Source organism: Phascolarctos cinereus, unplaced genomic scaffold (genome assembly GCF_003287225.1).
Source record: "Phascolarctos cinereus isolate Bilbo 61053 unplaced genomic scaffold, phaCin_HiC Scaffold_4;HRSCAF=312, whole genome shotgun sequence".
NCBI classification, from domain to species: Eukaryota; Metazoa; Chordata; class Mammalia; order Diprotodontia; family Phascolarctidae; genus Phascolarctos; species Phascolarctos cinereus.
In genome coordinates this window covers 719,867,173-719,893,533 of record NW_027555847.1, presented here as the reverse complement: position 1 = coordinate 719,893,533, position 26,361 = coordinate 719,867,173, and the positions used below count along the sequence as shown (strand labels likewise).

Here is a 26,361-nt window from a genome sequence, read left to right as displayed (position 1 = left end):
AGCCGAAGGAGGTCCGATGAGCTGGCCCTGATCACTGCTTCCCTTTCTATATGCTCACACACCATCCTTTTAATAACACGTTCTTGAGTTTTACTCCCTGGCTTCGAGTTTACAGACTCTATTGGCTTCCCTCTTTTGAAATGGGGACCTTTGGCCTGGAGAAGGGAATGGCAAATCACTCCCCTATCTTTGCCAAGAAAAGCCCACAGACAGTAGAGTGCAAGGGGCTGTGAAGAGTCGGATGTGACTGAATGATGGGGCAACAGTCCCGTGGCAACAGTCCCAGCTCTGGAGCTGGGACCCTCCTTATTTTACAGATGAGGAAACTGAGGCCCAGGAAGCTTACAGGAACACCGAATCCATTTAACAAGCTAAAACTAGGGCTAAGGAAGGGGAAGGGCACTGGCCAACACTTCCAGTGAGCTAGTGGCAGATGGAGGACTAATTACCCACATCTCCTGACTCTTGGCCCAGGACACCCATCACCCTCTTTGGGAATAGGTCCCAGACCTGGCCGTCCTCTGCTAAATCAATCAACAGTGTGAGGACGTGTGTTTATCTTTGTTTGGGGACTCAACCGTTGCTAAGCAACTAAGTTTGTATAGAGCCAGAGCCCGTTGTGCTTGTGGGCCCCCCTCAGGGCCTCGGTTCCCCATCCTGGTATGAAGGTCCTGGGCAGGGGAGAGGGGCTGTCTCTCCCCTCTACTACCGATGATAGACCGGAGCCACTTCCAGGGAAGCCAGGCCCCAGGGCTGGCTGTGAGGCCCCAACTACACCCCTTGAGCCGGTGGGTTTTCTGGAATGGCTGTCTTGGGCTGGGCTGACCAGCAGGCCTAACTCTCGGCCACCCTGGCCCTAGCAAAGGAGAGCTCTCTGGCTCCCAGAAGGCCAGTTCTGCTGTGTTTCCCTGAAGGCTCACACCCAGCTAGGGAGGCCTGGGGCAGAGGGGTGGCACAGTCAGGCAGCTTCTGGTCTTGCAGGGTGGAGGGGGACAGGGCACAAGCTGGTGGTAGGGTCTGATACACAGGCCCAGCTGAGGAGGGGAGCAGGAGGCAGGGCCATGGGGCAAGAAGAGGGCTCCTGACCTATGACAAGAAGGAAAAGGGACCAGAGCCCTGGCCTAGAGCGCTAGAGCAGAGAGTCTGGGCCCAGAACCAGAACTGGCCTCTAGTCCTGGCTCTGCTACTAACTGGCTGGGAGATGGTAGTCAAATCACATCCTTATTGGATGCCTCAGTTTCTCTCATCTTTTACATGAAGGAGCTTCTGAAGCTAACATACATTCTGTATTCTCAGGCTTCTCCCCTAGCCCTGACTTCCCTTGTTCTGAGGCCCCTCCTGACTCTGACACCCCCTGTTCTAAAGCTCTCTAGCTCAACTGAGGTAACATCTACAAAGCACTTAGCATCATGACAGCACATAAGAGGCCCTTTCAGGTTTCTTTCCTTGCTCTGACATCCTCTGTTCTAAGACCCCTCTCAGCTCTGACATCCCCTGTTTTAAGGCTCCCTAGCTCAAGTGAGATAATATTTGCAAAGCACTTAGCACCGAGCCGGCACATAGGAGGCCCTTTCAGGCTTTGGTGGGGGAAGGCCTAAGACCCCTCCCAGCTTTAGTGCTCTGGGGCTGAAAACCTCCTGTTCCAGCTGGCTGTGGACAGTGACCCTGCCCCCTCCTTTCCCAAGGTTTCTGAGCCAGGTCTGTCCTGGGAGTCTTCCCTGGCCCTTGCCTCCCTGGCTCACATGAGTCTTCCCTCTCAGCCTTATAAAGCCATTGTTTATGCTGGGAGGCCTGGGGAGCGTAGGCTTATGGGCTCGGGATGCCCTTGGTGAGGAGAGCCAAACAGCATCAGACGTCAGGAGGCCTGGGGCTGAGTCACACTTTCCAGGGTTTACAGAGCTCCCCAAGGGCCCGCTACCCTGCCCATATATGACAGAGAGCAGTGGCAGGGCCAGCCTTTGGGGGTGGGTGGCCCTGGGTACCAGCCTGGGGAGCCTGCCTAGGACAGGTGAGCCCTTATCCCAGGTGCGCCCTGGCCACTCCCAAGTCTAATGGTGATGGGAGCTCACTACCCACACCCACAGCTGCCACAGCAGCCCGCCAAAGGGGGGGGCAGCCTCCACCCTCTGGCCCCAAGGCGCCTCAGAACCCAGGGCTGGGGCCTCAGGGGGCACCTCTGCTGTGCCCACTTTGTCTGCCCTCAACCAATTCATTATGTGCCCATGGCCAGGCCAAACCCTTCTCTGGATCTGTTTCATCATCTGGAAAAACGGGGGTGGGAGGGCATTGGCCCTGTCCGCTTGAGAAAGCTGTTCCCTACTCTCCCTTAGCACTCAGTCCCGGCTCTGGATCCCCCAGACAGGGGGCTTCTAGTGTCAAGCCTGTCACTATTTGGATGTGGGGTTGCACAAGTTCTCCCTACAGCCTCTTCTTCTGAAAAGGAGATGGATGGAAGAGATGATCTCCAAGGCCCCTCCCCTCTCTGCCATCCTCTGTTCTAAGGCTCCTCTCCTCTCTGATATCCCCTGTTCTAAAGCCCCTCCCAGCTTTGACATTCTCTGTTCTAAGGTCCTTTCCAGCCCTGACATTCCCTGTTCTAAGGCTCCTTTCAGCTCTGACATCCCCTGTTCTAAGGCCCCTCCCAGCTCTGACATCCCCTGTCTAAGCTCCCTCCCAGCTCTCACATCCCCTGTTCTAAGCTCCCTCCCAGCTTTGGCATTCTTAGTCAGGGATCCCCAGATCTCCAAGCACTGCCAGGTCAGGCTTCCAGTGATGCTGGCATTAGCTCCCTCCCCCTTCAGCAGGCATCCTGTGGCCAGAGGAAGGCCCCCTCCCTCCTCCCTCCACCGCAGGTGCCCCTCCCCCCCCAAGCCCTGCTGTCTCCCTGGAGCAGGGCCGGGCTGGGAAGGCTTTCTCACCGTGGGTCTCTCAGCTGGGGGGTTTAGGATTTTTTGGTTTTTACCAGCCCCTTCTGAACCAGGCAGCGGTAAAACTCCTGGATGTACGTGTAAACGCACTTCCAGTCTGGTTCGCGCATCCTCACCATGTCCTCTGTGTCCAGCAACTGGGGGCAGTCAGCGTGGGTCCTGGGGGTGTGGGGGCACACAGCCAGCCCAGCCGGAGACAGGCCCGACCGGGGTGGGCAGAGGGGAGGGGTGAGGAAGGGTGGGAGAGAGAGAGGGGGGAGGACAGAGGGAAGAGAGAGGAGAGAGGGGGGAGAGAGAGAAACAGAAAGAGAGATCCGTAAATCCGGTGACATTCTCCACGCGCTGCTGGGGTCAGCCCACGCCACCCCCCACATGCTCTCCGGGCTGGGGGGGGTGCTACTGTCCTCTACTGGTGTGCGATGCATACAGGGCTGGTGGGGGAGGGCACAGGGTGGGGGGCCAGGCACCAGGTGCAGGGGGCAGGGCTCCGAGGGAAGGCTGGGGAAGGACAAAGGGGTGGTGCCCCCCTCTACCCCCGGGGTGGGTGTGGGGGTGAGTGAGGCTGGGAGGGAGGCGTGAGAGGATGTGGAGGGGGAGGGGGAGGGGAAGAGAGGGGCAAAGGAAAACATCCAGGCTCATGGGCAGGGAAGGGAAGGGTCAGGTTGGGGTGAGGTGTGATCAGAGCGGGCCAGGGGCCGTGTGCTTCAACAGCAGATGATTCCAAACAAGAGCGGACTTGCTCTCTTTGCTATATATCCGGCGTATATAGGCCCAGGGAAAGGGGAGGGCCAGGGGGCCAGCATGGCCCCCCTCCCAGCCCATCGGCTCCATTTGGAATCTCGGGCTGGCATATTGAGTGGACACAGGGGTGCAGAAAGCTTCAGGGGACAGAAGGAAAGGTAGAGAGAGACAGAGGAGGAGAGAGAGGAGGAAAGGGGCAGGGAGGGGGCCACCTGGCGTGCGGGCCACGGATGGGGCTGGTCGGACGGTCGAGGCCGGGCAAGCGTGGCCCAGGCCCAAAGCTCCTACTGTCCGGCTGGAAGCCCCCTGTACAGACTGGAGAAAATGCTGGCCCCCCATCGAGGTGGGGGACAGAAGCCTCAGTACTGGAGGAAAGGGACCAGGGAGGAGGGGCAGCAAAGGCCAGAAGGAGTCAGGGTGGGAACAGGGACGTTTTTGTCCCTGCCCCTCAAAGTCCTGGGGGCTGGGAGGGAGGTGATGCCGAGGCCCCGGGAGGCCTCAGCCGGTCCTGGCCTGACCTGGGGACTGGAAGAGCAGCAGAAAGCGAGCTGGGGAGGCCCAGGGCTCCGGGCCTGGCAGAAGGATGGAGAAGGCAGGGAAGCTGCGGGGGGGATCTGTTCTGCCCACGCAGGGCCAGGGGCAGGGGCAGGCTGCCTGTCTCCAGCTGGGGGGCCCACGGGCAGCCTCGACCTGGTCACCCCCCACACCTCGGCCTCCACGCTCTGGGCCGGTGATGGCCAGCGGGGCTGGGCTACGTACTCTGCTGACGAAAAGGCCACCTCAAAGTTGTGACGCCGGTTCTGGGGGCTCAGCTGGCCATAATCGAAGGCCTCAGGGAAGAAATTGTGCACCAGTGCACAGAAGGCCATGCCGTCACTCCAGCTGGACGAGAAGTTCTGGATGTCGACGTGCTGGGGGGACGAGGAGGGGGGAGATGAGCCTCCCACCAGACAGCCCCTCTCTAAGGCTTCTCTGCTCCCAACTAGCACCCTCCCCCAGATCCTTCCACGGAGTCCCAGGTGACGCAGACTCAAGCCCCGTCACTGCGTGGCCATCCCTCCGTGGACACTCTCCAGCCCGTCCTTACCCCATAGGGCCAAGACAGGTCCCGGCACTACAGATAAAGTCCAACGAGGCAGAGGCTGGGGGAACTCGCTCCATCACCCCACTAAGAGCCTCGGATCTTTTCTAGAACCATAACTGTCTAGCTGAGCCTCCCCATCTTGGAACCCAAGGCAAGGCTGAGTATTCTTCCCAGTGAATTATACCTTACTATTCCATTAGATTCACTCTCCTATCAATATCCTTTTGAATCTTGGAGATCATTCAGTCATCAACAAACAATGCTTAAGCACCTACTGTGTGCTACACAGGTCCTGTCCTAGGCCCTGGGAGTACAAAGATAGGGAGAAGGGAGTCTCTGCCTATTAGAGGAGACAAGGGAGCAGATTCCATGCAGGAAGGTGCCAGGCAGCTAGACAAGGAGAGCTAGGGTCCAGAGAGGCCAGAGCCACCACGGATGCTTTGGGATCCTCGGATCTCAGTCAGAGGACTTCCAAGGCTGACATCCGAGCAGCCCAGGATGGCAGAGGTCAAGCAGGGCACGGGGAAAGGAGTCTGAGTTGTCGCTGGGCCGCTTCGTATCTGTGTGACCTTGACCAGCTCACTTGCCCTTAAGGGAGAGGACTTTGGGCTGCATGACCTCTGAGGTCCCGGCCAGAGGCAGCCTGGGTGTTGAAAGAGCCTCCAGGGTCCCAGGTCAGCCGCTGTGACTGTGGTCAGTCAGTCAGTCAGTCACCAGCAAGCATTTACTAAGTGACTACTCTGCGTCTGGCACTGCAGAAGAGAGGCAAGCCAGCCCCTCCCCTCAGGAGCTCCCAGTCTACCGGGGAGAGTGAGCCCGGGTGAGTCTCTGCAGCACCCCTGCAAACGGGTCCGTCTGGCCTCCCAGGGCTGCCGCCCCTACCCTGCCAAGTGCCAGGCGTGAGGGCATGGCCAGCCTTCAGGAGACACTGGTATAATCAGACTTTAATGGGATTAATAGAAAAGTATTTTTACGACTGCAAGAAGATTACACTCCAAGCCCAAACCCTGCGAGCCCCGGGGCCCCACCGCGATAGGATCTGGCTTTTACACAGAGGTAATCATCCCAGGCCCCGGGGGACTGAATGTTCTTGGCTGTTGGAGGTTTCTAGTGTTTCCAGCTGGCTCCAGACTTGAGGGCCTTCTCACGCCTGAGAAACAGACCCACTGAGGAGACTCTCAGAGAGGGGAGGGGCCTTAGGGCAGGGGATGTCAGAACTGGGAAGGGGCCTTAGAACAGGGGATGTCACAGTTAGGAGGAGCCCCATCGAATACGCAGCCCAAATTCTTCATCTCATGGCCAAGGCAGCTGAGATGCTGCAGAAGGAACACAGACTCTAGTTTTAAAACCTGGCTGCAGTCCTGGCCCTGACGAGCACGAGTCCCCGTTCCGTTCTTTAGAGCCTCAGTTTCCTCTGAGAACACGAGGGCCCATGCAAGGGCCTCCGCGGTCCCTTCTGGCTCCCTGCCCATCGGCCTTGCTGCCTGCAGGCTGCTCTGGGTGCCCGGGAGGGGCTGCTCACTCACCTCGTAGCCTCGGGTCTTTGCTCGGCACCAGTCTAATAACATCTGCTTGATACTGTTGGCGTTGGGGACCCCAAAACTGGAAGAGCGCTGTATGGCCCCCCGCGAGCCAGCAGGGCCGCTGTGGAGAGAGAGCCAGCCACGCGGTCGGGAAACGTCCCCCATCTGCTCCCCCTGCCCCCAGCCCTGACCTCTTCTCAGCCTCAGCCCCGGGGCCTCACCTGCCTCCCCCTCCGCCACTGCCCTCCTTCTCGAGCTTCTCGATCATGGCCTTGCGGGCCTGGGATGCAGATGTCTTGGGCAGGCTCTGGGCCTTCATCAATTCCTTCTTCTTCTCGGCCTGGCGCCGCTCCAGGGCCGCCAGGCTGCCGGCCCTTGACGCTGTCTCATCCTCACGGTCAAAGATACTTTCAGAGAAGGGGAGGGTAAGAGGGGGCCCTAGAGGCCAGGGAGTCTACTAACCCCTTCATTTTACAGATAAGGAAACTGAGGCCCAGAGAGGGGAAGGGGCTCGCCCAACATCACACAGTCATTAGCAAGCGGTAGAGTGCTCCTATGAATGCATCCCATTTTTCTCTATACCTTGCTGGAACCCCTTCATGTTACTGAGGTCCTAGGTTACCCAGGTGATATAGCAGAGTCAGAGTCAGGATTTGAACCCAGAACTCTTCCTATGAGGAGACACTGTCCACTGTGACCTGGACCCCTCCCCACCTCAGCTCGGGCCCCCCTGGATCCCTCAGCAATCTCAGCCTAGGCTCTCCTCACCTGCCCGTCTTCTTGGATGAAGAAGTGAAAGACTTGGTCTGGACCACTGTCCTGCTGCCGCCGTCTGGTGGGAGGTAAAAGGGGGCAGGAGTGAGGGTCTGAGGGGCCCTGGGGATGGGCAGCCTCAAAGGGAGTGTCTGAGGGGCAGCAGAGAAGACAGAAGGCAGAGTGATCAGGACAGTGTCCAGACAGACAGGCAGACAGACAGGCAGAAGGTCAGGGATGGAGAGCCGGAAGAAGGCCGCTGGGGGCCGGCTGGCTGGGCCTTACTCTCAGATCGCTTCACAAAGCTCGACTCCACTGTGGTGGTCCGGGAGGTCTGGCTGCCATCGCCTGGTGGGGAGAGACACCAAAAGGGCCCTTCAGTGGGAATTATGGGAGGATATCTACCTTGCCAGGGGTCCTCTTCTCTACCCTCCATTACAGAGGGAGGGGATGGCTTGAGATGAGAGTGTCTGCCCTCTAGGAAGGGAAACTGAGGCAGGCAGGTCATGTCTAAGCTTCCTCCCGCCCCTGACTTTCTCTGTCCTAGCTCTAACAGTCTCTATTCCCCAGCTCTGACACCCAGAGTCTGGGGAAAGAATGAAAGAGTAGAAATTGTTACAGTCAAATGCGGTCACGTGTTAGACACAGTAGAGTTAGAGCAGCTGGCTGTGAATCCCAGCTTTGCTACATTACTAACTAGTCTGACTTTGGGCAAGTCATTAACTGCTCTGGGACTCAGTTTCCTCCTCCTTAAAGTGAGAAGGGGTGGGCCTAGATGGCTTCTGAGGGCCCACCCCCAGAGGAGTCAGGACAACTCAGGTCTGGTGTTTGCTGCCCACTCCTGGACCCTTACTAGAGTGGATGAGCCTCTCTGTCTTGGTGACGGTCCTCACAGCTGAGCCATCAGCTGACTTCTGGCTCTGCTGCATGGTGGTCTCTGTGGCGGTACTGCCCCGGCCCTCCCCTGGCCGCGCCCGGGCTTCCTGGAGGCGCCGCTCCCTTTCTCGGTCCCGCTGGTCTGGAGGGGGCCGTGTGCACACACACACACACATGGCACCCGGGGGGGACACGAAGGGACACCCACAGACACACAAGACAAGGTTGGGGAGGGCAGGTTGTTAGGAACGAGGTGTTTACCTCAAGGGCCCTCAGCTCCTCCCTGGAGCCTGGGGCTGGGGCCAGGGACTGACCAGCCAGGTGGGGATTACTAAAGGTTGGGAGAGAGAAGCTAGGGAATGAAGAAGCAGGGGCTGAAAGACAGGAGCTGCATCTGGAGCTGGAAGGGAGGCGGGTGGGAGCCATAGCACGTAGGGGGTGCAGAAAGCTCATCAACGGTTCTGTTGGGGTTGGAGGGCATTGTTAAGATCAGGGAGCTCAACAGTGAGAAGCTGGGGAGAGGGGCTGGGCAGTCCTGGCCTGGAAGGATGACCCTTGCTGTGGTCATCTGCAGCACCCCCTGCTCCCTCCCTCTCTCCCACTTCCCAGTCTAGCCCATACCTCTCTTCCTCTGCCGGAGGTCCCGAAGGGCAGCCCGGATCAGCCGCCTCTCCTCAAAGTCTGTGGTCTGGTCCAGCTGTGGGGGGCAGTCCAGGGCTGACTCCTCCCTGTGTCACTGCCTCCCCTCCCCTGCCCTCCCAGACGGCCCTTCCTCCCTGCCCCCACCCCAGCCGCGTCTGTACCATCCTGTCCAGGACAGTCTCATCTTCTATGGCGGCCAACTCCTCCGGGCGCAGCTTGCTCTGAGGCTGGGGCTCCGGCTCCTTCCCTGGCCGGCTCTTCTCTGTGCCGTTGGCCACGTCCACTTCCAGCTGCACCACGGTGGGGGTCTCCACCACTGCCTCTGCATCCATCTTCCGTGGGAAGAGACCAGGGAGGGACAACCAATCCATTAACAAGCATTTATCAAGTGCCTACTGCATGCAGGGCGCCTCGGATGCAAAGACAGAAGTGAAACGGTCCCTGCCCTCGAGGGGTGTACAGTCTACTGGCAACACAAACAGAGAAGCCAATGCAGACTCAGCAAACAAGCCCTACGAGGCCACTGGGAGATGGGGGGATGGAGGGGGAGGAGGGGAGGTGCTAAGATGACCTGAAGGAATGGTGCTAGAGAAGACAGCATGCCCCAGACATGAAGGCGGTGTCCGGCGACCAGAAAGTGAGCCACGCCGGGCTGGAACGCCGGTGATGGGAGGCGGGACACGGGTCGGCCCAAGCCAAACCACAGGGGGCTTTAAACGCTCACCACAGGGGCATGTATGTGCCCCAGAAGTCAGTAGGGAGCGGAGGAGAGACATGGCCAGTGATGTAAAGGACCCTGCCTGTCCCTCCTTCCAGTCTGCTTGCCCAAGAGACCAAACCACTGGAAGCCAACCCACCAGGGGGCTGCGATCTGGGTGGCTGAACGTCTAGAGGACAGCCAGGCTCCGGCACTGCTATGAGTCCCCTGCACGGGGTGGCCTTCGCCCCTGCTGAACAGAGGCGCTGGGGCTGACGGGACGCCGAGGGCCACCAAGCCCACTCTTGCCCGGTCACCTAGAGCGGGGGCTGCGATCTGGGCCCGGTCAGACTCATCCATGGAGAGCCCAAGAAGGAGAGGTTGGCTCACCCGGTCCTTCCTCTCTGGGCCCTGACAAGCCCGGCTCCTCCACCCCAGACAATGGTAATCGGAGGCTCACGGGAGGGATCAGAAGATACAGGAGCCAGAAAGCCTGGCTGGGCCAGCCCTCAATTTCACAGACAGGGAGGATGCCGGGTGCAGAGGAGAGGGAAGAAGAGAGACCAAGATGGTGAAGAGTGTCCAGATCTTGCCAGAGGAGGCTTGGCTGAAGGAACTGGATAAGATGGGGGGTGAGAAGGGACGGGGGGAGGCCCTGTGGCTCTCCTCAAGCATCTGAGAGGCCCTTCCCGTGCAGAGGGATCAGCCTCATACCACCAGGACAGAAGTGGGGGTGATGGATGGAGGGCAGAAGTCACAGGGAGGCAGATGCTGGCTCTCCATAAGGAAAACCCTCTCATACAATCCCAATAACGATTAGAAAGTAGAATGAGCATGCCTCGAAAGGCAGAGGATTCACCTCCTCGGAGATCTCCAAGCAGAGACTGGACAAGCCTGGGTCAGAGGGGCACCAGCTGGGCCCTGGGGCCTGAGACCTGAGTCCCAGCCCTGCCTCTCCGGGCTTGACCTTCCTCTTTCTCCTCCTCCTCAGTAAACGGGAGGCCCTTTCTCCGTGGATGGCGATCACCATTCATGGCGCATCTCATAGTTAATGAGAATCGTAACCACAGAGCTCAGGAGGATTACCTGTGACCTTCACAACTCTGGAAGAAGGTGCTGTTATTATCCCATTTTATAGATGAGGTAGACAGAGGTGACGTGACTTGGCCACAGCTAGGAGGTGTCTGAGGCCAGATTGGAACTCGGGTCTTCCTGAATTCCACTGTCCGCATAGGCCGCGTCGCCGTCACCTCTGTCTGTACCCAGTATGGTGCCTGGCACCACAGGTGTTAATAAATCCTTCCTGACTGACTGGGCTCTTGGAACCCAGCATGCTCCATGAGACAGGGAGGGTAAGGATCATGACAAAGGAGGAAACTGAGGCCCGGAGAAGGAAGGAAGATGCCTGAGGTCACAACACTCAAGCCCAGGCTTCTGATTCTGAGCCAATTCCCCCACCCACTCTTTCTCTCCACTTGGTTGAGCCCCTGGGCCCTTGGAATGTCCTGGGTGACTTCCAGGCATGGGGGTGGGTGGGCCTGGGGGCAAAGCAGCTGTGCCAGGCCCCACCCAGTCACCCGGAGGAGGGGCTGGGCTCTGGCCCACACTCCTGGCTCTGCCTTGGCTTTCCAGGAGGGCCCTGCTCCTCGAGGACAGCTCTGGCCTGGCTCCGTCCCGGCCCTGGGCTAAGGCTAGTAACAGGGGAGGAGGAGGGAGGGGGCACCCCTGAGGGCCAGGGCATGGCAGGAGTGGGGCCTGGGCCTTCTGCCCTCAACCCTTAGGTCCAGCCTCCCTCCTTGCCTTGGCAGGGCCCTTGCGGCCGTAAGAAGACCCGCAGCAGCTGTCCCCAGGAGGCTCCTCCCCCCTTGCTCTCCCACTCACCCCAGCCTTGGGCCTCCCGGCCAACACCTGCACCCCAAACCTCTCCAGACAGACAGCGCCCCTCCCGGCTCGCCCAGCGATAAGCTTCGTCAAGGCCGTGCATGACGCCTGTCCTCCCTCTCCGGTGCCCGCCCCCCAAGCAGGAGCCCCTGAGCCTAAAGGGGCTGCTGCGTCTCCCCCTTCCCCGCCCTGTGCCGCTGAGCAGGCAGGACTCTTAGAGACCATCTGTTGGACCCCCTCCAAGTGTAGAGAAGGAAGCCGAGGTCCAGTGAGGGGAGGGGGCAGGCTCCCAAGGCCCTCTAGACTGAGCACCAGCCCTCTGTGGACGCCCTGCTATTGCTCTGGCTCCCCAGGAGAGGGCCTGGAAGGCTCCCCTTCCTGAGTGCCCCATCTCTGTCCCTTGGCCTCCGCTGGCACTTTGCTCCCCTCCCCCTCCCCAAGGACCACTGTCCTCCCACCTCTCACCCTTTCAGCCTTCTCCCAACTCACGAGGCTGTTGCCACAGGACAAAGGCACTGAGGACAGGCGCCGGGTGCTGAAGGCAGGGGGGTGGGCCACGGGGGTGGCCTCAGGCCCCTCATCCTCCACCCCCTGGAAGAGGGCTTCAGGGTCCTCGGCCGCTAGGAGGAGGGCGCTGGGGTCGGGTAGCCCCAGCCGCAGGCTCAGGGCCTCCAGCTGGAGGCTCAGGCACTCGAGCTGCCCTCGGAGGGCAGCTGTCTCCTTCTGCAGCTCCCGGGCCGCTCGGGCCACGGGCTCCATGGCTGCCACCGCGGCCTCGGCAGCCCGGGTGGCCGCCTGCTGCCCACCCTCCACCTCCTGCCGCAGCTGCTGGAGGGCCTGGGTCAGCCGCTCCTCCAGCTCCGAGGCCAGGGCTTCCCCGGGCCCCTGGGGGCCAGGCCTGGCCACCCCCGGCATCCTGCCTCCCAGGCTGAAGCCACAGTCAGCTCTGTGGGCAGGCAGGCGGAGGGCGAGGGCAAGGGCAGCAGGGCCCGGTCTGCCCCGCCCCTGTCCCAGACTGGCTTCTAAACCAGCAGGGGCTTTTGTTTCCAAAGAGAAACCTATTCTTGTCCCTGTGGGGAGGAGGGGGGTGAGGGGTGTGGCGTGAGCCCCAGCAGATGCCAGCCTGCTGGCCCCTGGCTCGTGAGCCTCCATCCCCTGCCCCCAACTCTTGGCAGGACCCCAAGGGTTTCCCCTGCAGGAGCACACAGAGGTCAGCAGGGAGGGAGAGGGACAGGTGGCCATGAGGCCACCACCCAGCGCAGAAGAGCAGAGGATCAGGGCTGGGAGAGCCCCTAGGAGGCCTCAGCCAGGCTGGGGGAGGAAGCTGGGCCCCAGAGTTCAGTGACTTGTTTAAGGTCACACAGCCACTAAGACGGACCCTGAGTTCTTCCCCCCCCTCAGGATGCCACCTGAGTCCCTTGGAAGGAGGAGTTTGGGATGGCCTGCCTCCAGGCCTCTGCACACCAGAGACCCCTGGGGGGACCCCAGGAGGCAGCAGACCCAGGGCTCAAGCCTCTCAGGGCTCCCAGGGAGGGGGCAGCTCACAGGGCCAGATCTCAGGCCGCCCCAAGCTACCTGGATGGCCAGAGCGCATTACCTGACAGAGCGACCGCCCGAGATCCTGCCCAGACTGCCGTTCCCTGCCTGTGTGGGGTCTGGCTGTCTCCCAGCAGGAACTCTGGGGAGCCTATCCTGGCTCGTGAATAATGAAGGGGCCTGGAGGATACAGTTCCCCCAGCACCTGCCGCTCGAGGCGCTTGTGCCACCCCCCAGCCCCTGCCTGGCCGGCCTCACCGCCTCTAGGGTCCTCCTCTTCCTGACTGCTGCTGCCGCTCCTGCCCAACCTGGCCCCCCCACCCCCAGCTCATCTCCTAATCCTAATCCCATCCTGTGGGCCCCGGCCGGGTATTAGCTGAGATGAATCTGCTTCCTTTCCCAGTGGGGCCACCCGGAGGGGCCCCAACAAGAGGCCCAGGGCAAGCTGGCTGAGGACAGGGACCAGGCCCTTCCAGCGCTCCTCAGTGAGAAGGACCCCTAATTCTCCAGCACCCCAAACAAGACTTCCAAAGCACTTTTCTAACAAGAACCCCAGAGAGGACAGGAGAGCAAGTATTCTGAACCCATTTGATGGAATAGGAAACTGAGGCGAAGAGAGGGGAAATGCTGTGGACATGCTCACACAGCTAGTGAAGGTCCCAGATAGGTTTGGGATGCAGGAATTTCCTGATTTTGAGGGAAGGGGAAAGGGCCTAAGAGAATGAGGAGGAGGGGGAAGAGCGAAGGGAGAGTGCATTGGCCCTCAGGGTGTGCCTGGACAAGAACTCCTGGGTCTACAACACAAGTGGGCCTCCTCTGCTGGAAGGCCTCCAGTGACGGGGAGCTCACTACCTGTCCAGCAAGCCCAAACCATTGGTTTTGGTTTTATTTTTGCATTTGGGTTTCCTGATCCTGCCCAGCCTGGAAGGGCAGCCTGGGTCACTCATCCACCCATTTCCAACGTCTGACCTAGGCCCCCTGAGGCAGCTTGGTGGCCCCCCCACTCTTGGGGTCACCACATTGACACCAGGCTGAGGGCTATCTTAGCCCACTGCCGCCCAGCACACCCTGTGCCATGACTCTCAGGCACGGCTTTCATTGTCTTTGTAACTTCTGCCCCGTGGTCCTGGCTCCGCCTTCTGGGGCTGTGCAGGCCCATGACATACTAGATGACAGGCTCTCCCGCCCCCCCCCCACTCCCTGCCCGGGCTTAACAGCCCCAGGTTCTCCCAGGGGACATGAGGCAGACCAAGGCCCTCACCTTGTTGGTGTGACCCCCACTGGAGACATGGCTGGTGCTGCCCACATGAGTGACGGTCCCGGGGGTGCTGACGTGCTTGACGGTCCCAGGGGTGTTAACGTGTGTGACGGTCCCGGGGATGCTGATGGTCCTGGGGGTGCTGACGTGTGTGACGGTCCCAGGGATGCTGACGGTCCTGGGGGTGCTGACATGCCTGACGGTGCCCATCCCGGTGCTGCCGCCGCCAAAGTGGACGGGGGTGCCTCTGAGCCCCAGTGTCAGCTCTGTGGAGGTGGGAGACTTAATCAGAATGGAGGAGGGCGCCCTCCTGATCCCCACCCTCTGGGTCAGTGCCTCCAGGTGGGGGAGACAGAAAAGATGTCCCCAATCCCCGCCTACCCCAGGCCCCCAATTTTCCTGGTTCCGCATCTAGGTGGAGCTCAGGTTCAAAGGAGCCAGGCCTGGACTCCCACATCCCCGGGAGGCTGTGCCTACCCAGTGCCAATTGGCGGGGAAGAGGTTGTCTGCTGCCTGGGTGGAGATGCCAGGGGAAGGACCCACAGAGAAGGGAAAGAACAAAAAAGCTCCACCCCGAGATATCACCTGGAGGCTGGGGAGGGGGGCATTTTTCGCCCCCGCCTCCCCCCAGACAGCTCAAGCCTCTTTGGCCCCAGGCCTTCTTCACCCACCTGCCCTCTGGTTGCCCACGGGGCCCAGCACTCGGCTGCTGATGGGCTGGCCTCGGCCATCCTTGATCTCGATGGTGAAGGTGGTCTTCATGCTGGCCTCCTCAGCGGTTCGGGGTTGCGGGGTCCGGCTGCCCTGCTCAGCCTGCCTGGCAGCGACGGGCAGGGTGCTGGGCTCCTCTGAGCCCAGTGGGGGCCCCCTCTCTCCGTTTTCAAGGGGCCTCCCCTGTGACGTGGCCAGGCTCCTCCCCCCTGGGCCCTCCTCTTTAGGGCAATCCCGATCCCTGGCCCCCACTCTGACAATCTGGGGCTCTCCTTGCCAGGAGGAGGTGCGGGTGCTGCTGCCGGCGATCTTGGAGGTGATGAGGGAGGAAGAGAAGGAGGAGGAAGAGGAGGAAGAAGGGCCCAGCTCTGCTTTCACACTGCTCGTGAGTCCAGGGCGCTGCTCACTTGGTCGGTGGGGTTCTGGGGCTGCCCGGTCCCCGGAGCTGAGGAGTCGCTGCTGCTGGGGGGTCCGGGCCCCTGGGGGGGCAGGTGACTCAGAGGATGTGAATTTGCGAACCCGGTCCCGCACCGAGCTGGTCCTCTGGAAAGGGGAGGGGCTGGCCTTGGGGAAGTCTGGGAGGGAGATTCAGAAGGAGGGAGGGCAAGGTCAGGGGGCCAGATAGGACCTCTAGGGCTTTTGCCCCCAGGACATTTGATGAAGAAGCCAAATGGATGCAACGCTTCCCTGGGGCATCCCTGGGGTGGGATGGTGGGGAAGGCCACTGAGGGCCAGCTGCCGTGATTTGCCCCTCCCCACCTGAATCCCAGATCCTTAAGTGGGGGGGACAGTGGGCGCTACCTGGGGCCTCAGCCCTGCGGGGGGTGAGCAACGACAGGGAGCGTTGGCAGGAGCGCGGGCTGGGGAGGCTGGTGAGGCTGGGCTTGTGGAGAGAGGGCACTGCCAATGCCCATGCTGCGGGAGAAGCCAGAGGAAGGGGTGGTGCCACATGCATGCCAGGAAGAGAGGAGAAAGCCATTGGGGGTGTGTGGCAGAGAGCCAGTGAGCGGTCAGTGTGGGCCCTCACAGGGGGCCAGGGGAGGGGGCAGTGTGGGCCCCTCACAGAGGGCCACTCTGAGCACGCCCAACACTCCCCGTCTTCTCATACCTTGTTCCTTCCCCTTCATACTCTCACACACACACCCATCCTCTCACACCTCCTTCCTCCCCCTTACACACTCACACACACCCATCCTCTCACACCTCCTTCCTTCCCCTTACACTCACATACATGTCCCCATCCTCACACCTCCTTCCTTCCCCTTACACACTCACACACACATACATGCCCCCATCCTCTCACATCTCCTTCCTTCTCCTATACTACACACACATACATGTCCCCATCCTCACACCTCCTTCCTTCCCCTTACACACTCACACACACATACATGCCCCTATCCTCTCACATCTCCTTCCTTCTCCTTATAGACTCACACACACATACATGCCCCCATCCTCACACCTCCTTCCTCCCCCTTACACACTCACACACATGTCCCCATCCTCACACCTCCTTCCTTCCCCTTACACACTCACACACACATGCCCCCATCCTCACACCTCCTTCCTTCCCCTTACACACTCACACACACATACATGCCCCCATCCTCTCACATCTTTCTTCTCCTTACACACTCACACCCCCATCCTTACACCTCCTTCCTTCCCCTTACACACTCACTCACACAGTCACCATCCTCACACCTTCTTCCTTCCCCTTACACACTCTCACACACATACATGCCCCCATCCTCTCACATCTTTCTTCTCCTTACACACTCACACACACACATACATACATGCCCCCATCCTCTCACACCTCCTTCCTTCCCTTTACATACTCACACTCACAATTCTTTCCTTCCCCCTTACACATACTCACTCACCCCCCCCATTCTTTGATGCCTCCTTCTTTCCCCCTCACTCACACACCCAAACACACACTTCCTCCTCCCTTCTCCCAAACACTTGCTCCCTGCCTCCAACCTGGAAACCTTCTGAGGCTCTGTCCCCTTTCCCCACCCCTCCCCAGCTTGCTCCCCCACTGGTAGCTGCCGTGCTCTCTCTCCTCCTCCCCTCAGATGTGGGTGCTCGGGATGGACGGGGATGTCATGGAAAGTACTCTGGCTCTGGCGCTGGAAGACCTGTATGACAATCCTTCCTCCCTCTGCCACTTGGTCACCCCCTGCCTCAGTTTCCCCCTCTAGATGAGATGGCCTCTGAGGTCCCCTGAGCCCTGGGGAGGATGGGGGCAGGGCAAGTCCGTGTTGCACCTGGGGGGTAGATTCTTTCCCACCACAATGCCCACTAGAGCCTTGAACCCCTGGCACCCTCCCTGACTGAGGATCCTCCACCAGGGAGGGGGCTCCTCAAGGGGTATTCTGAGACCCCAAACTGCTCCGAGACACTTTGGTGATGAAAGGCTCAAGGTTATGAGGTCACCAGTTCAGATCTGGAAGGGCCTAGAGAGATGACCTGTCTGACCTCTTTATTTTACAAACAAGGAAACTGAGTCCCAGAGTACAGCCAGACCCCTGATCCCGAGTCCAGACTGCTTCCCCAGGAGGCTGTCTCGACCTGGTGGGAGGCAGGGCCCAGCTTCTCAGCAGGGTGCCCCTGCCCCCTCTTGGTCCGGAGATGTCTGCCCAGTGCCCAGGAGGGCATCGGGGTGGGGAGCCTGGGGCCCAGCCCTTATTGGGGAGAAGAATGCAGGAGGCCGTGGTTTCCCTTTCAAGGCTCGGAGGTAGAGCTGCTTGGATAAACAGCCCCTCCATCTCCCAGCCCTGACGGCAGGCTGCGGGATGGCGGTGAAGCTGCCCGCTGGCCTGGGGCCCAGGTCAAGGGCCCCGCGTGCTGCAGCCTCCCTCCTGGGCACCGCCCTACAAACCCCAGAGAACCTCTGAGGCCATCCACACCAGCCCACATCTGAACAGCATGGCAGCCCTCCAGGACGGGGAGCTCCTTCCCTCCCAAAGCAGTGTGCCTGGCTCTGCCACTGCCCTCCCTGTACCTTGGCCCCCCTTAGCCCTCTGCCACACAGCCAGGTGACCCCCCAGGCTCTCCCAGGGGCACCTAGGCAAGGCCCTGAAGCCTGGGCCCCTGGGGCTTTCCAGAGGCCCTTCCTCAGGGCCAGTGGGGGGACCAGCTAAGGCCCAATTCCTTACCAGCTTTCTTCGCATCGGGGGTCCCAAATGCTCTCTCTGCCACCTGCTGTCTTTGGCCTGGGCCCAGCTGAGGAGAAATGTAGCCTTGGATGGCCCTGTTTGTGAGGCCTCTGGCCTTCCCGGCTAGGGCCACCCCAGGGCCAGGCTGCCCATTCACAACCAAGGTCAGGGAAGGGTGGTCTGTAAATATCGGCCAGGGGTGGGGTGGGGAGGCAATCATACTGAGACAGACTTGACCACCCCCTCTCCACCCCAGGTCACCTACCTTGCCACTTTGGACATTGCTGCCCAGAAGTTGGCCTGGCATGTGCTCCCTAGGCTGGGCTGGGAAGGGTCCTGGGCTCTGGGGGGCCTGCAGAGGCTGGGGCTCCTCAGGGCTAATAGCCCTGGGGGGACTCGCAGGACCTGGATCCTCCTCCAGGGAGGTGCTGGGGGGCCTCTCACTGGCCTCCTCGCTACCTGTCTCCACCGGGCACTGGGCTGGCTCTGAGGATGAAGGCGTGGAGGGTGGGCTGGGCAGGCTGGGGGGCCTTGGGCCCAGAGCATCCAGCAGCAGGAGGGGCCCAGAGGCCATGCCTGACAAAGACAAGAAGTGGGGGTGGCCCACATAGTCCCTCCTCCCCTCCTCCCCGGCCCTCCCGCCAGGGGCTCACAAAGCCCCAGCGCCCCCCGAGCCCAGGCCATACCGTCTAGCTTGGAGCCGGGGGCGTCTTCTTGCCACTGGCTGGTCTGGGCCTGAGTCTGCACACACTCGGTCTGCTGTTCCTGGTCCTTTGCCTGAGAGCCAGAGACAGAAGGAGACAGAGACAGAGGTAGGACAGAGAGACAGGGACAGAGACAGAGAGAGCCAGATAGAGACAGGATGGAGACAGAGAGAGCCAGAGACAGAAGGAGAGAGCCAGAGGTAGGATAGAGAGACAAGGACAGAGAGACAGAGACAGAAGGAGAGAGCCAGAGGTAGGATAGAGAGACAAGGACAGAGAGAGACAGAAGGAGAGAGCCAGAGGTAGGATAGAGAGACAAGGACAGAGACAGAGAGAGCCAGATAGAGACAGGATGGAGACAGAGAGAGCCAGAGACAGAAGGAGAGAGCCAGAGGTAGGATAGAGAGACAAGGACAGAGAGACAGAGACAGAAGGAGAGAGCCAGAGGTAGGATAGAGAGACAAGACAGAGAGAGACAGAAGGAGAGAGCCAGAGGTAGGATAGAGAGACAAGGACAGAGACAGAGAGAGCCAGATAGAGACAGGATGGAGACAGAGAGGCCAGAGACAGAAGAGAGCCAGAGGTAGGATAGAGAGACAAGGACAAGAGACAGAGACAGAAGGAGAGAGCCAGAGGTAGGATAGAGAGACAAGGACAGAGAGACAGAGACAGAAGGAGAGAGCCAGAGGTAGGATAGAGAGACAAGGACAGAGACAGAGAGAGCCAGATAGAGACAGGATGGAAACAGAGAGAGACAGAGACAGAAGGAGAGAGCCAGAGGTAGGATAGAGAGACAAGGACAGAGAGACAGGACAGAAAGAGACAGAGACAGAGAGAGCCAGATAGAGACAGGATGGAGACAGAGAGAGCCAGAGACAAAGAGAGATAGACAGAGGCAAGACAGAAAAGGACAGAGAAAGAGATACAGAGAGAGAAAAAGAGATAGAGTGAGAGAGAGACAGCCCCAGACCCTCAGGCTGCGGCACCCAACTCTATTCTGTAGGGCGGACAGGGCGGTGCCAGATGTCTTAGGTCATGCAAAGTAGCTGGGAAGGAAAGCTAGGGTGGGGCTCAGGTAGCCTGGTTCTGATAGGGCTGGAACACAGCGGCCCTTCATCCTGCTAGTGACACACAGGGCTACTCTCATGCTCACACACACACATATGCATGTGTACATACATGTATACATGGATGCTGACAAGAAGGCTGGCTGAAATACGGACTATAGAGGCAGGCATGTACGTATACATGCACACATTTGTGTACACACACACACACACACACACAGTCACAGATTGAGAACTGAACTTCCCCCAAGCCCATTTTAGAGGAAAGGCCACTGGTTCTGTGGTCCAAGATGCTCATTACCTGAGTTGACCCTGGGCCAACCACTTCACCTTCCTAAGCCTGTTTCCTCCTCTAAAGTCCTCTCTGGTCCTGGACTTTTAAAGCAGAAGCCCAGAGAGGGGACAGAACTGGGTCAAGAAGCCTGTAGCAAAGCTAAATTTAAACTCAGTCCCATGGACTCCACACCCACACCCACACGCACAGGCACACAGAGAGGTCCAGAGACCAGGGAATGGGAGAGAAGATGGAAGGACCCTTAGGTACAGATCCTCTAGCCCAACCTCATTTTACACATAGGGAAACTGAGGCAAGGTAAAAGGCTTTCAGGAAACGAGTTAGGGGCAGAGCCAGGGGGAGAAACCAGCTCATCCCTCACCAAAGAGCTGTGCTAATGGGGTAGGGGTAGGGTGGGGTGGGACAGGGCTGGGGGCAGGAGGAGGCAGCCTCACTACCTGTGAACATGAGCCCCCACCCAGACAGGAGCAGAAGCCAAGGGTCCCGGACCTTGGTGGGACAGCAGCCTCTAGTGGCAGCCCTTGGCATGGCGCCTCCCTATGGCTTTTCTCTGAGGGATGCCGTCCCCTCGGCCCACATCAGCTCCCTCCACACATTCTCGCTGACTCCTGACCAAGGGTCCCAGGCCCTCGGGACACAAAACGCCACAGCTGGAGGGGCCTTTAGGCTGTGCCGGACAAAGCCTAACTACCTGGCCCCAGAGGGAGGGATAGGGAAGGTGGATGTAACTGAATTTAATCTAACCGAATCTACCTTAGCCTCGAGAACAGGAAGAAGTGTCCCAGGCGCCTCGGCTGAACGCCAAGAGCCCCCAGTCCAAAGCCCTCATTGGACTGTTGAAGAAACCGAGGCTCAGGAACGTGGAAGGAGCCCTGGCAGGTAACAAGGCTTCAGCCAAGGGCTGGAAGAGCCGAAGGTTTGCCTCGGCCAGTGGCCTCATTTTACATTTGGGGAAACTGAGGCCCAGGACACGCCATGAATGGCCCAAGGTCACCCATGTAGATAGTACTGCCTTCCGGCAGCACCAAGCTAGGATGGGCTGCCCTGGGGGGTCTTGAGGGGACGGTCCACTGGTCAGGTTTGACTCAGGGCCTCCAGCATTGGCATTCTGTGCTATAAAAACGTCAGAGCTAGGGGAACTTGGAACGTCATCTCTTCTGACCCTCTCAAACTACAAATGAAGAAACTGAGGCATGGAAAGGGAACCTGGGCCCCGGACCCACTGAGCAGTCACAGCAGGCAGCAGCCGCCTCCCACCATAGTACGCCATGACCTTTCACCCGCTCTCTGGGAGAGCAAACAGAAGGCAGGTGTGCACAGGGCTGACCACACCTGCCCACTCCACCCTGGCAACCGTGGGCCCACACTCCTGCGACACTCTCCCTCCCCACTCCCCTGAAGCCCGGCCTGCCTCCAGAGGCTTCACTCTGACATCTCTGCTCCCCAGTGACTGATGGAGAGCCCGCCTGTAAGGAAAGCCCAGTGACACCCAACAGGTGAATGTGCGGGACGGGCCGGACAAGCTCCCCCTTTCTGTACCCCCTGCGTAAGTGTTTGGGTGAGAAAAGGATACACAGAGAAAAGATGATTAGAGAGCGGGTGGGGCCTGGGGCCACTCAACTCCTCTGTATCCGAGCAGGACTCCTCTCAAACACACCCAACGAACAGTTATCTAGAATCAGCTTGACTCACTCCAGTGATGGGGAACTCACTACTTCTAGGGCCAGGCCCATCCACCTTTGGAGTATGAGACTTGGTGGGATCTGATTGGGAAGAAGCCTTCTGTCCCCCCAGACGCCTCCCCTCCCTCCTGGAAAGCCTCTTCCTGGGGACTCGGGTACACAGAAGGGGCGTGTGTGTGTGTGTGTGTGTGTGTGTGTGAAAGAGAGCATGTCAGAGCCGAGAGGGGCTTCAGACCCCAAGGAGTTTCAGAACAGGGAATCTTTGAGCCGGGAGGGGCCAGCCTCTTCACCAGGGCAGTGACATGTCCAAGATCATACCACTTGGAAGGGACTGATCCAGGACTCAATGCAGGTCCCAGGCTGCAGGGGCTGGCCTCTCGTCACTGCCCCTGTCTGACCCCAAAGGAAAGCAGAGGGGGACATTTTTGGGGGTGAGGCCGAAGGTCAGGGTCAGGCCGACTGCAAGGCTGGCTCCCTCGTCCCTGGTGCCCTGGACTGGGCACAGGGGCACAGACACAAACAGGCGCCCGCCTGCAGGGCCCACTCCCCTCCCCCGGGGGGTGCTGCTCACCTCCTGGCGTGCCCGCCTCCTGGCTGCCCGCCCCTCACTGTCCTCCTGGGCACCGGATACCCTTCCTGCCAAGGTGGCCGCTGCAAGGAGAGAAGGGAGCGGTCAGGGGCCAGGGCAGCGGCAGGAGGGCTGGAAGCAGGGGGCGGGAAGGGGTCGTACCCTCGATCTCCTGGGCGCGCACTCGGCGGATGGCAGCTCGGATCAGCTTCCGCTCCTCGTATTCAGCGGCCGCCCGCAGCTGCAACGAGGGGGGGCCACAGGAATGAAGGGGGTCCTGCCGGGCCCCTCCCGCCACCCCGTCCCTTGCCCCAGGCCCGGGCCCGGGCCCTCACCAGGGTGGTCAGTTCCTCCACATCGCTGATGGCCTCGAGCTTGCCTGACAGCAGGGCCAGGGCCACCCGCTGCTGCTCCTCCTCCTGCTGCTGGGAGCTGTGCGCACAACAGACAAGCAATTATTAGGCACCGACTGTGTGCCAGGATACAAAGAAAGCCCCAACCACACACCCTGCTCTCAAGGAGCTCACAGTCTAATGGGGGGGGAAGCCCAGATCCACATTTATATGGGGGGAGGGTAAGGAAGGAAGGAAAGAAGAAGAAGAGGAAAGAAGGAAGGGAGGAAGGGGAAGGAAAAAGGAAGGAAGAAGGAAAGGAAGTAAAAAAGGGAGGGAAGGAAAGAGGAAGGAAGAAAGAAAGGAAGGAAGGGGAAGGGAAAAGAAAGAAAGGAGGGAAGGAAGGAAGGGGAAAGGAAGGGAGGAAGGAAGAAAGGAAGGAAAAAAGGGAGAAGAAAAGGAAGGAAGGAAGGGAGGAAGGGGGAAGGAAGGGAGGGAGGGAGGAAGGAAAAAAGGGAGAAGAAAAGGAAGGAAGAAAGGGAGGAAGGGGAAGGAAAAAGGAAGGAAGGGAGGGAAGGAAGGGAAGTGAGGAAGGAAGGAAGGAGGGAAGGAAGGGAGGGAGGGAGGAAGGGAGAAGGAAAGGAAAGAAGGGGGAAGGAAGGAGGAAGGGAAGGAAAAAGGAAGGAAAGTAAGGAGGGAGGGAAGAAGGGAGGTAAGGAAGGAAGAAAGGAGGGAAAGAAGGAAGAAAGGGGAGAAGGAAGGGAAGGAAGGAGGGGTGGAAGGTGACCTTGGGGAGTCATTCCATCACTGGGCAGCATGATATGGCAGAGGGAGTTATTGGCCTCAGAGGGAGAAAGTCCTGGGTTTAAGCCCTGCCTCAGACACCGAGTGACATGGGGCGAGTTGGGTGGCCTCTCTGGGCCTCAGTTTCTCCATCTGTGGAGGCACTCTAAGGTCCCTTCCCGCTCAGGGTCTCGGATCCTTTGACCGTGGAACAGGCCCACTCCACAGATGGGGAGGCTGAGGCCCACGCAGGGGCTGAGGGCCAGGTACTCACTGCAGCCAGTTCTCCTTGTTCTCCAGCCGCTCTGCCCGGAAACGCTTGGATGCCAAGGCCCCCTCGTCCCGCTCAAGCTCCTGCCGCTGTAACTCACGGATGGCCGAGCGGATGCGGCGCCGTTCGGCCAGGTCCAGTGTGACTTCGAGCTGGGGACGGACAGAGGGAGTCCCGGGGTGGGCTGGGGTGGCGTTTCCCAGGCAGGGAGGGGCTCTGTGTGTGCCACCCACACCAGGGGCTCTGGGGCTCCCTTGACCCTGGCACACAATGGACAGCCTGTCTGGCCCCACGCCCACGCGCTCACGTGCCTGGGTCCCGGAATGTCAGAGGGAGCCATCGCGCTACATGTCCACTAGCAAATGATTCCCATTTTAAAGATGAAGAAATTGAGTCCCAGGGAAGCTCAGCGACCCACCCCTGGTTACCCAGCGGGTAGTGGGAGAGCTGAGCTTTGGGGCCGGCACGTGCCATCACGCACACCGCTACAAGCCTGCTTCTCTGACCTCAGTGTCTCCAGCGCTCGGCCCCTGAGACAAGGGGAGAAGGGGTGAATAACTCAGGGGCCCCAGGACCAGGTCTCTCATAGAGCCAGGTACCAGCCTGCTGGAGGACAGCCTGGGCAGGGTCTAGAGCCAGGCTGGGAACGGTTGAGATGCCCTCGGGAGGAGTCCGTACTTGATCCTAGCAGCTGGGAGCCACAGAAGATTCTAGAGCAGAGGAGTGGCAAGGAGAAGGGGGTGACATCTGGCTGCCTGGAGGTGGGAGCCTCACCAAGCCCAGACGCCATTAGTGGTTAAGTGCCCATTGTGCTAAGCCAGGCCGGACAGAAAAAGACCGAAGATCCAACCGGCCTCCAGAGTAGGAGCTAATGGACTGCTGAGCCTAAGCCCCTGAGGGAAACCAAGGCCAAAGAAGGCAAGCAGCCAGCTCAGGGTCCAGCGACCTGCCCAGAGCAGAGCGAAGGAGTTGGAGGGGACTTCCGAGCTCAGTCTCCCCTTCCCTCCTAGTTTACAGAGGAGAGAAACTGAGGCAAACAGTTAAGTGACTTGCCCAGGGTCACATAGCTAGTAAGGGTCTGAGGCCACATTTAAACTCAGGTCTTCCAGTCTCCACTACTGCATTTCACTGCCTAAGAAACAATTTTAGGGGTTGAGAGGGACAGAGATGATGATCTAAATTTTACAGATGGGGAAACTGAGGTCTAGTAAGGGGAAGTAACTTGGTTAAGATCCCACCGACAGTCAGGGGCAGTAGGGAATCAAAGCTCAAATTCAGCTCTGGCCACAGTGTGGGACACTGGAGGGAAACCGAGGCAGGAGGTGGGCCTACTGCCCCCTCAGGAAGGGACCTGACCCATGACTGCATTGGGGTCTGTGGGGAAGGCTGCAGGGGGCCCTAACTCAGGCCTTGTTGCTGCCTGGAGGGCGCGTACCACATGGCTGGTAAGGGTCAAGGGTCATTTTCTGACTTGAACCTGGGTCTCTGGCCTCTGGCCCTTTAGCCTCTCATTGGAGTGGGGGAGGGGAAAGGGAGGAGGAGGAGGAGGATGGTGATTGCAGCTGCCATTTATATAGATGTTTCAGGTTTGTAATCCTTAAAACCGCCCCGGGAAGGCGGTGCAATGATCACCCCCATTTTACAGATGAGGAAACTGAGGCAAACAGGTCTTTTAAGTGACTTGCCCAGGGTCAGTGTCTGAGGTCAGACAGGTCTTCCTGACTCCATCCATTGCTCTCCCCACACCAATGAGATGCCCCCCCCTTCTCCTCCCTGGAAAGAAATCTGGGCTCAGGAGTCTGGTGACCTGGTTTCTGGTCCTGGCCCTGCCCCTTACAATCTGTGTGAACTTGGGCAAGTCACAGCCTCTGGGCCTCACTGTAACATAGGGATGGGCACTCAGAGCCACAGGGAGGATCATCTTGGATCCCAGGACTTAGTGGGAGGGAGGGAGGGAGCTGGGCCCCAGGGTCTGTGGCCGCAGCCCAGCTTACTCCTCATCCTGACCCTCCTCCTTTCCCCTCCAGAATCTGGAGTTAAACTGCTCCCATCTACTCCCCCACCCATTTCCAGACTTGGGGTGGGGGGAAGAAGACAGGCTTCTCTGTTCCCCTTCTTATAAGCCCCAGCAGCTGGGGGAGGGCAGAAGTCTGAGGGGAGAGGATTCCTGTTAACAACAACCCCCCACCCCCACCCCGGCCCCTAGCCAGCAGGGCAGGGCCTAAAGCAGACAAGCAGGCAGCTTCCAGGGGGTGGGGGTGGGGGTGGGAAGGGCCTTAGAACAGGGGATGGCAGAGCTGAAAGGGCCTTGGAACAGGGGATGGCAGAGCTGGGCCACTGGACTCCTACCCGCCCCACCAGACTTTTTTCTACCACACCAAAACCTGGAAGGGTTGGGGGCTCTTGAGATAAGGGGAAACTAAACCCCCAGGACCCCCCAATTCTAGGAAACAAATGAGGAAATGCAGTGGTGAGAGCTTCCTCTGGGTCTCCCTGGGCCCCAGGTGGCGTCCATACTCTGGTGAAGGGAGGGGGGAGCAAGCAGTACCTGCTGGGGAGGGGCTGGAGACACTCCTCTGACACCCTGGGAGGAGGCCGGCCAGGAGGGGAAAGCGGTAGGGGGGCAGAGAGCAAAAGGGAATGGAGAAGAAAAGGGGAGGAGGAGATCGAGGGTCAGAGGGAAAGGAGAGGGGAGGGGCAGCTGGGAGGGAGGAAGGCAGGAGGCTTGGGGGGGCTCGGAGTGGAAGGCCGGCCAGGGCTCAAGGACTATCTCCATCCAGCAGAGGAAGCAGGAGCAGCTCCCCCAGGCGGGGGGGGGCAGCCCCGGGGAAGCAGCTGCCCCTTCCTCACCTAGCAGGCCCAG

The 26,361-nt window shown here is 59.7% G+C and overlaps 1 protein-coding gene across 5 annotated transcripts in view; it reads right to left on the bottom strand.

Annotated features, from left to right (window-relative positions):
• SMTN (smoothelin) overlaps positions 1–26,361 on the bottom strand; it is a 41,880-nt gene that overhangs the window by 2,537 nt on the left and 12,982 nt on the right. Inside the window, exons 3-21 of one of the 5 annotated variants that reach the window (XM_020996380.2) lie at positions 23,502–23,650; positions 22,448–22,544; positions 22,275–22,353; positions 22,116–22,195; positions 18,483–18,573; positions 18,062–18,372; positions 17,797–17,863; positions 15,431–15,544; positions 14,590–15,204; positions 13,922–14,184; positions 8,708–8,878; positions 8,526–8,601; positions 7,882–8,046; positions 7,314–7,376; positions 7,044–7,107; positions 6,497–6,682; positions 6,279–6,396; positions 4,428–4,579; positions 2,919–3,086 (exon numbers count right to left, since the gene is read on the bottom strand). In XM_020996380.2, coding sequence (XP_020852039.1) covers positions 2,942–3,086; positions 4,428–4,579; positions 6,279–6,396; positions 6,497–6,682; positions 7,044–7,107; positions 7,314–7,376; positions 7,882–8,046; positions 8,526–8,601; positions 8,708–8,878; positions 13,922–14,184; positions 14,590–15,204; positions 15,431–15,544; positions 17,797–17,863; positions 18,062–18,372; positions 18,483–18,573; positions 22,116–22,195; positions 22,275–22,353; positions 22,448–22,544; positions 23,502–23,650 — 3,006 coding nt within the window. In that variant the 3' untranslated portion in view covers positions 2,919–2,941. The remainder of the gene's footprint in view (positions 1–2,918; positions 3,087–4,427; positions 4,580–6,278; positions 6,397–6,496; positions 6,683–7,043; positions 7,108–7,313; positions 7,377–7,881; positions 8,047–8,525; positions 8,602–8,707; positions 8,879–13,921; positions 14,185–14,589; positions 15,205–15,430; positions 15,545–17,796; positions 17,864–18,061; positions 18,373–18,482; positions 18,574–22,115; positions 22,196–22,274; positions 22,354–22,447; positions 22,545–23,501; positions 23,651–26,361) is intronic. The other 4 variants (XM_020996378.2, XM_020996381.2, XM_078154424.1 and 1 more) reach the window with 4 other exon arrangements.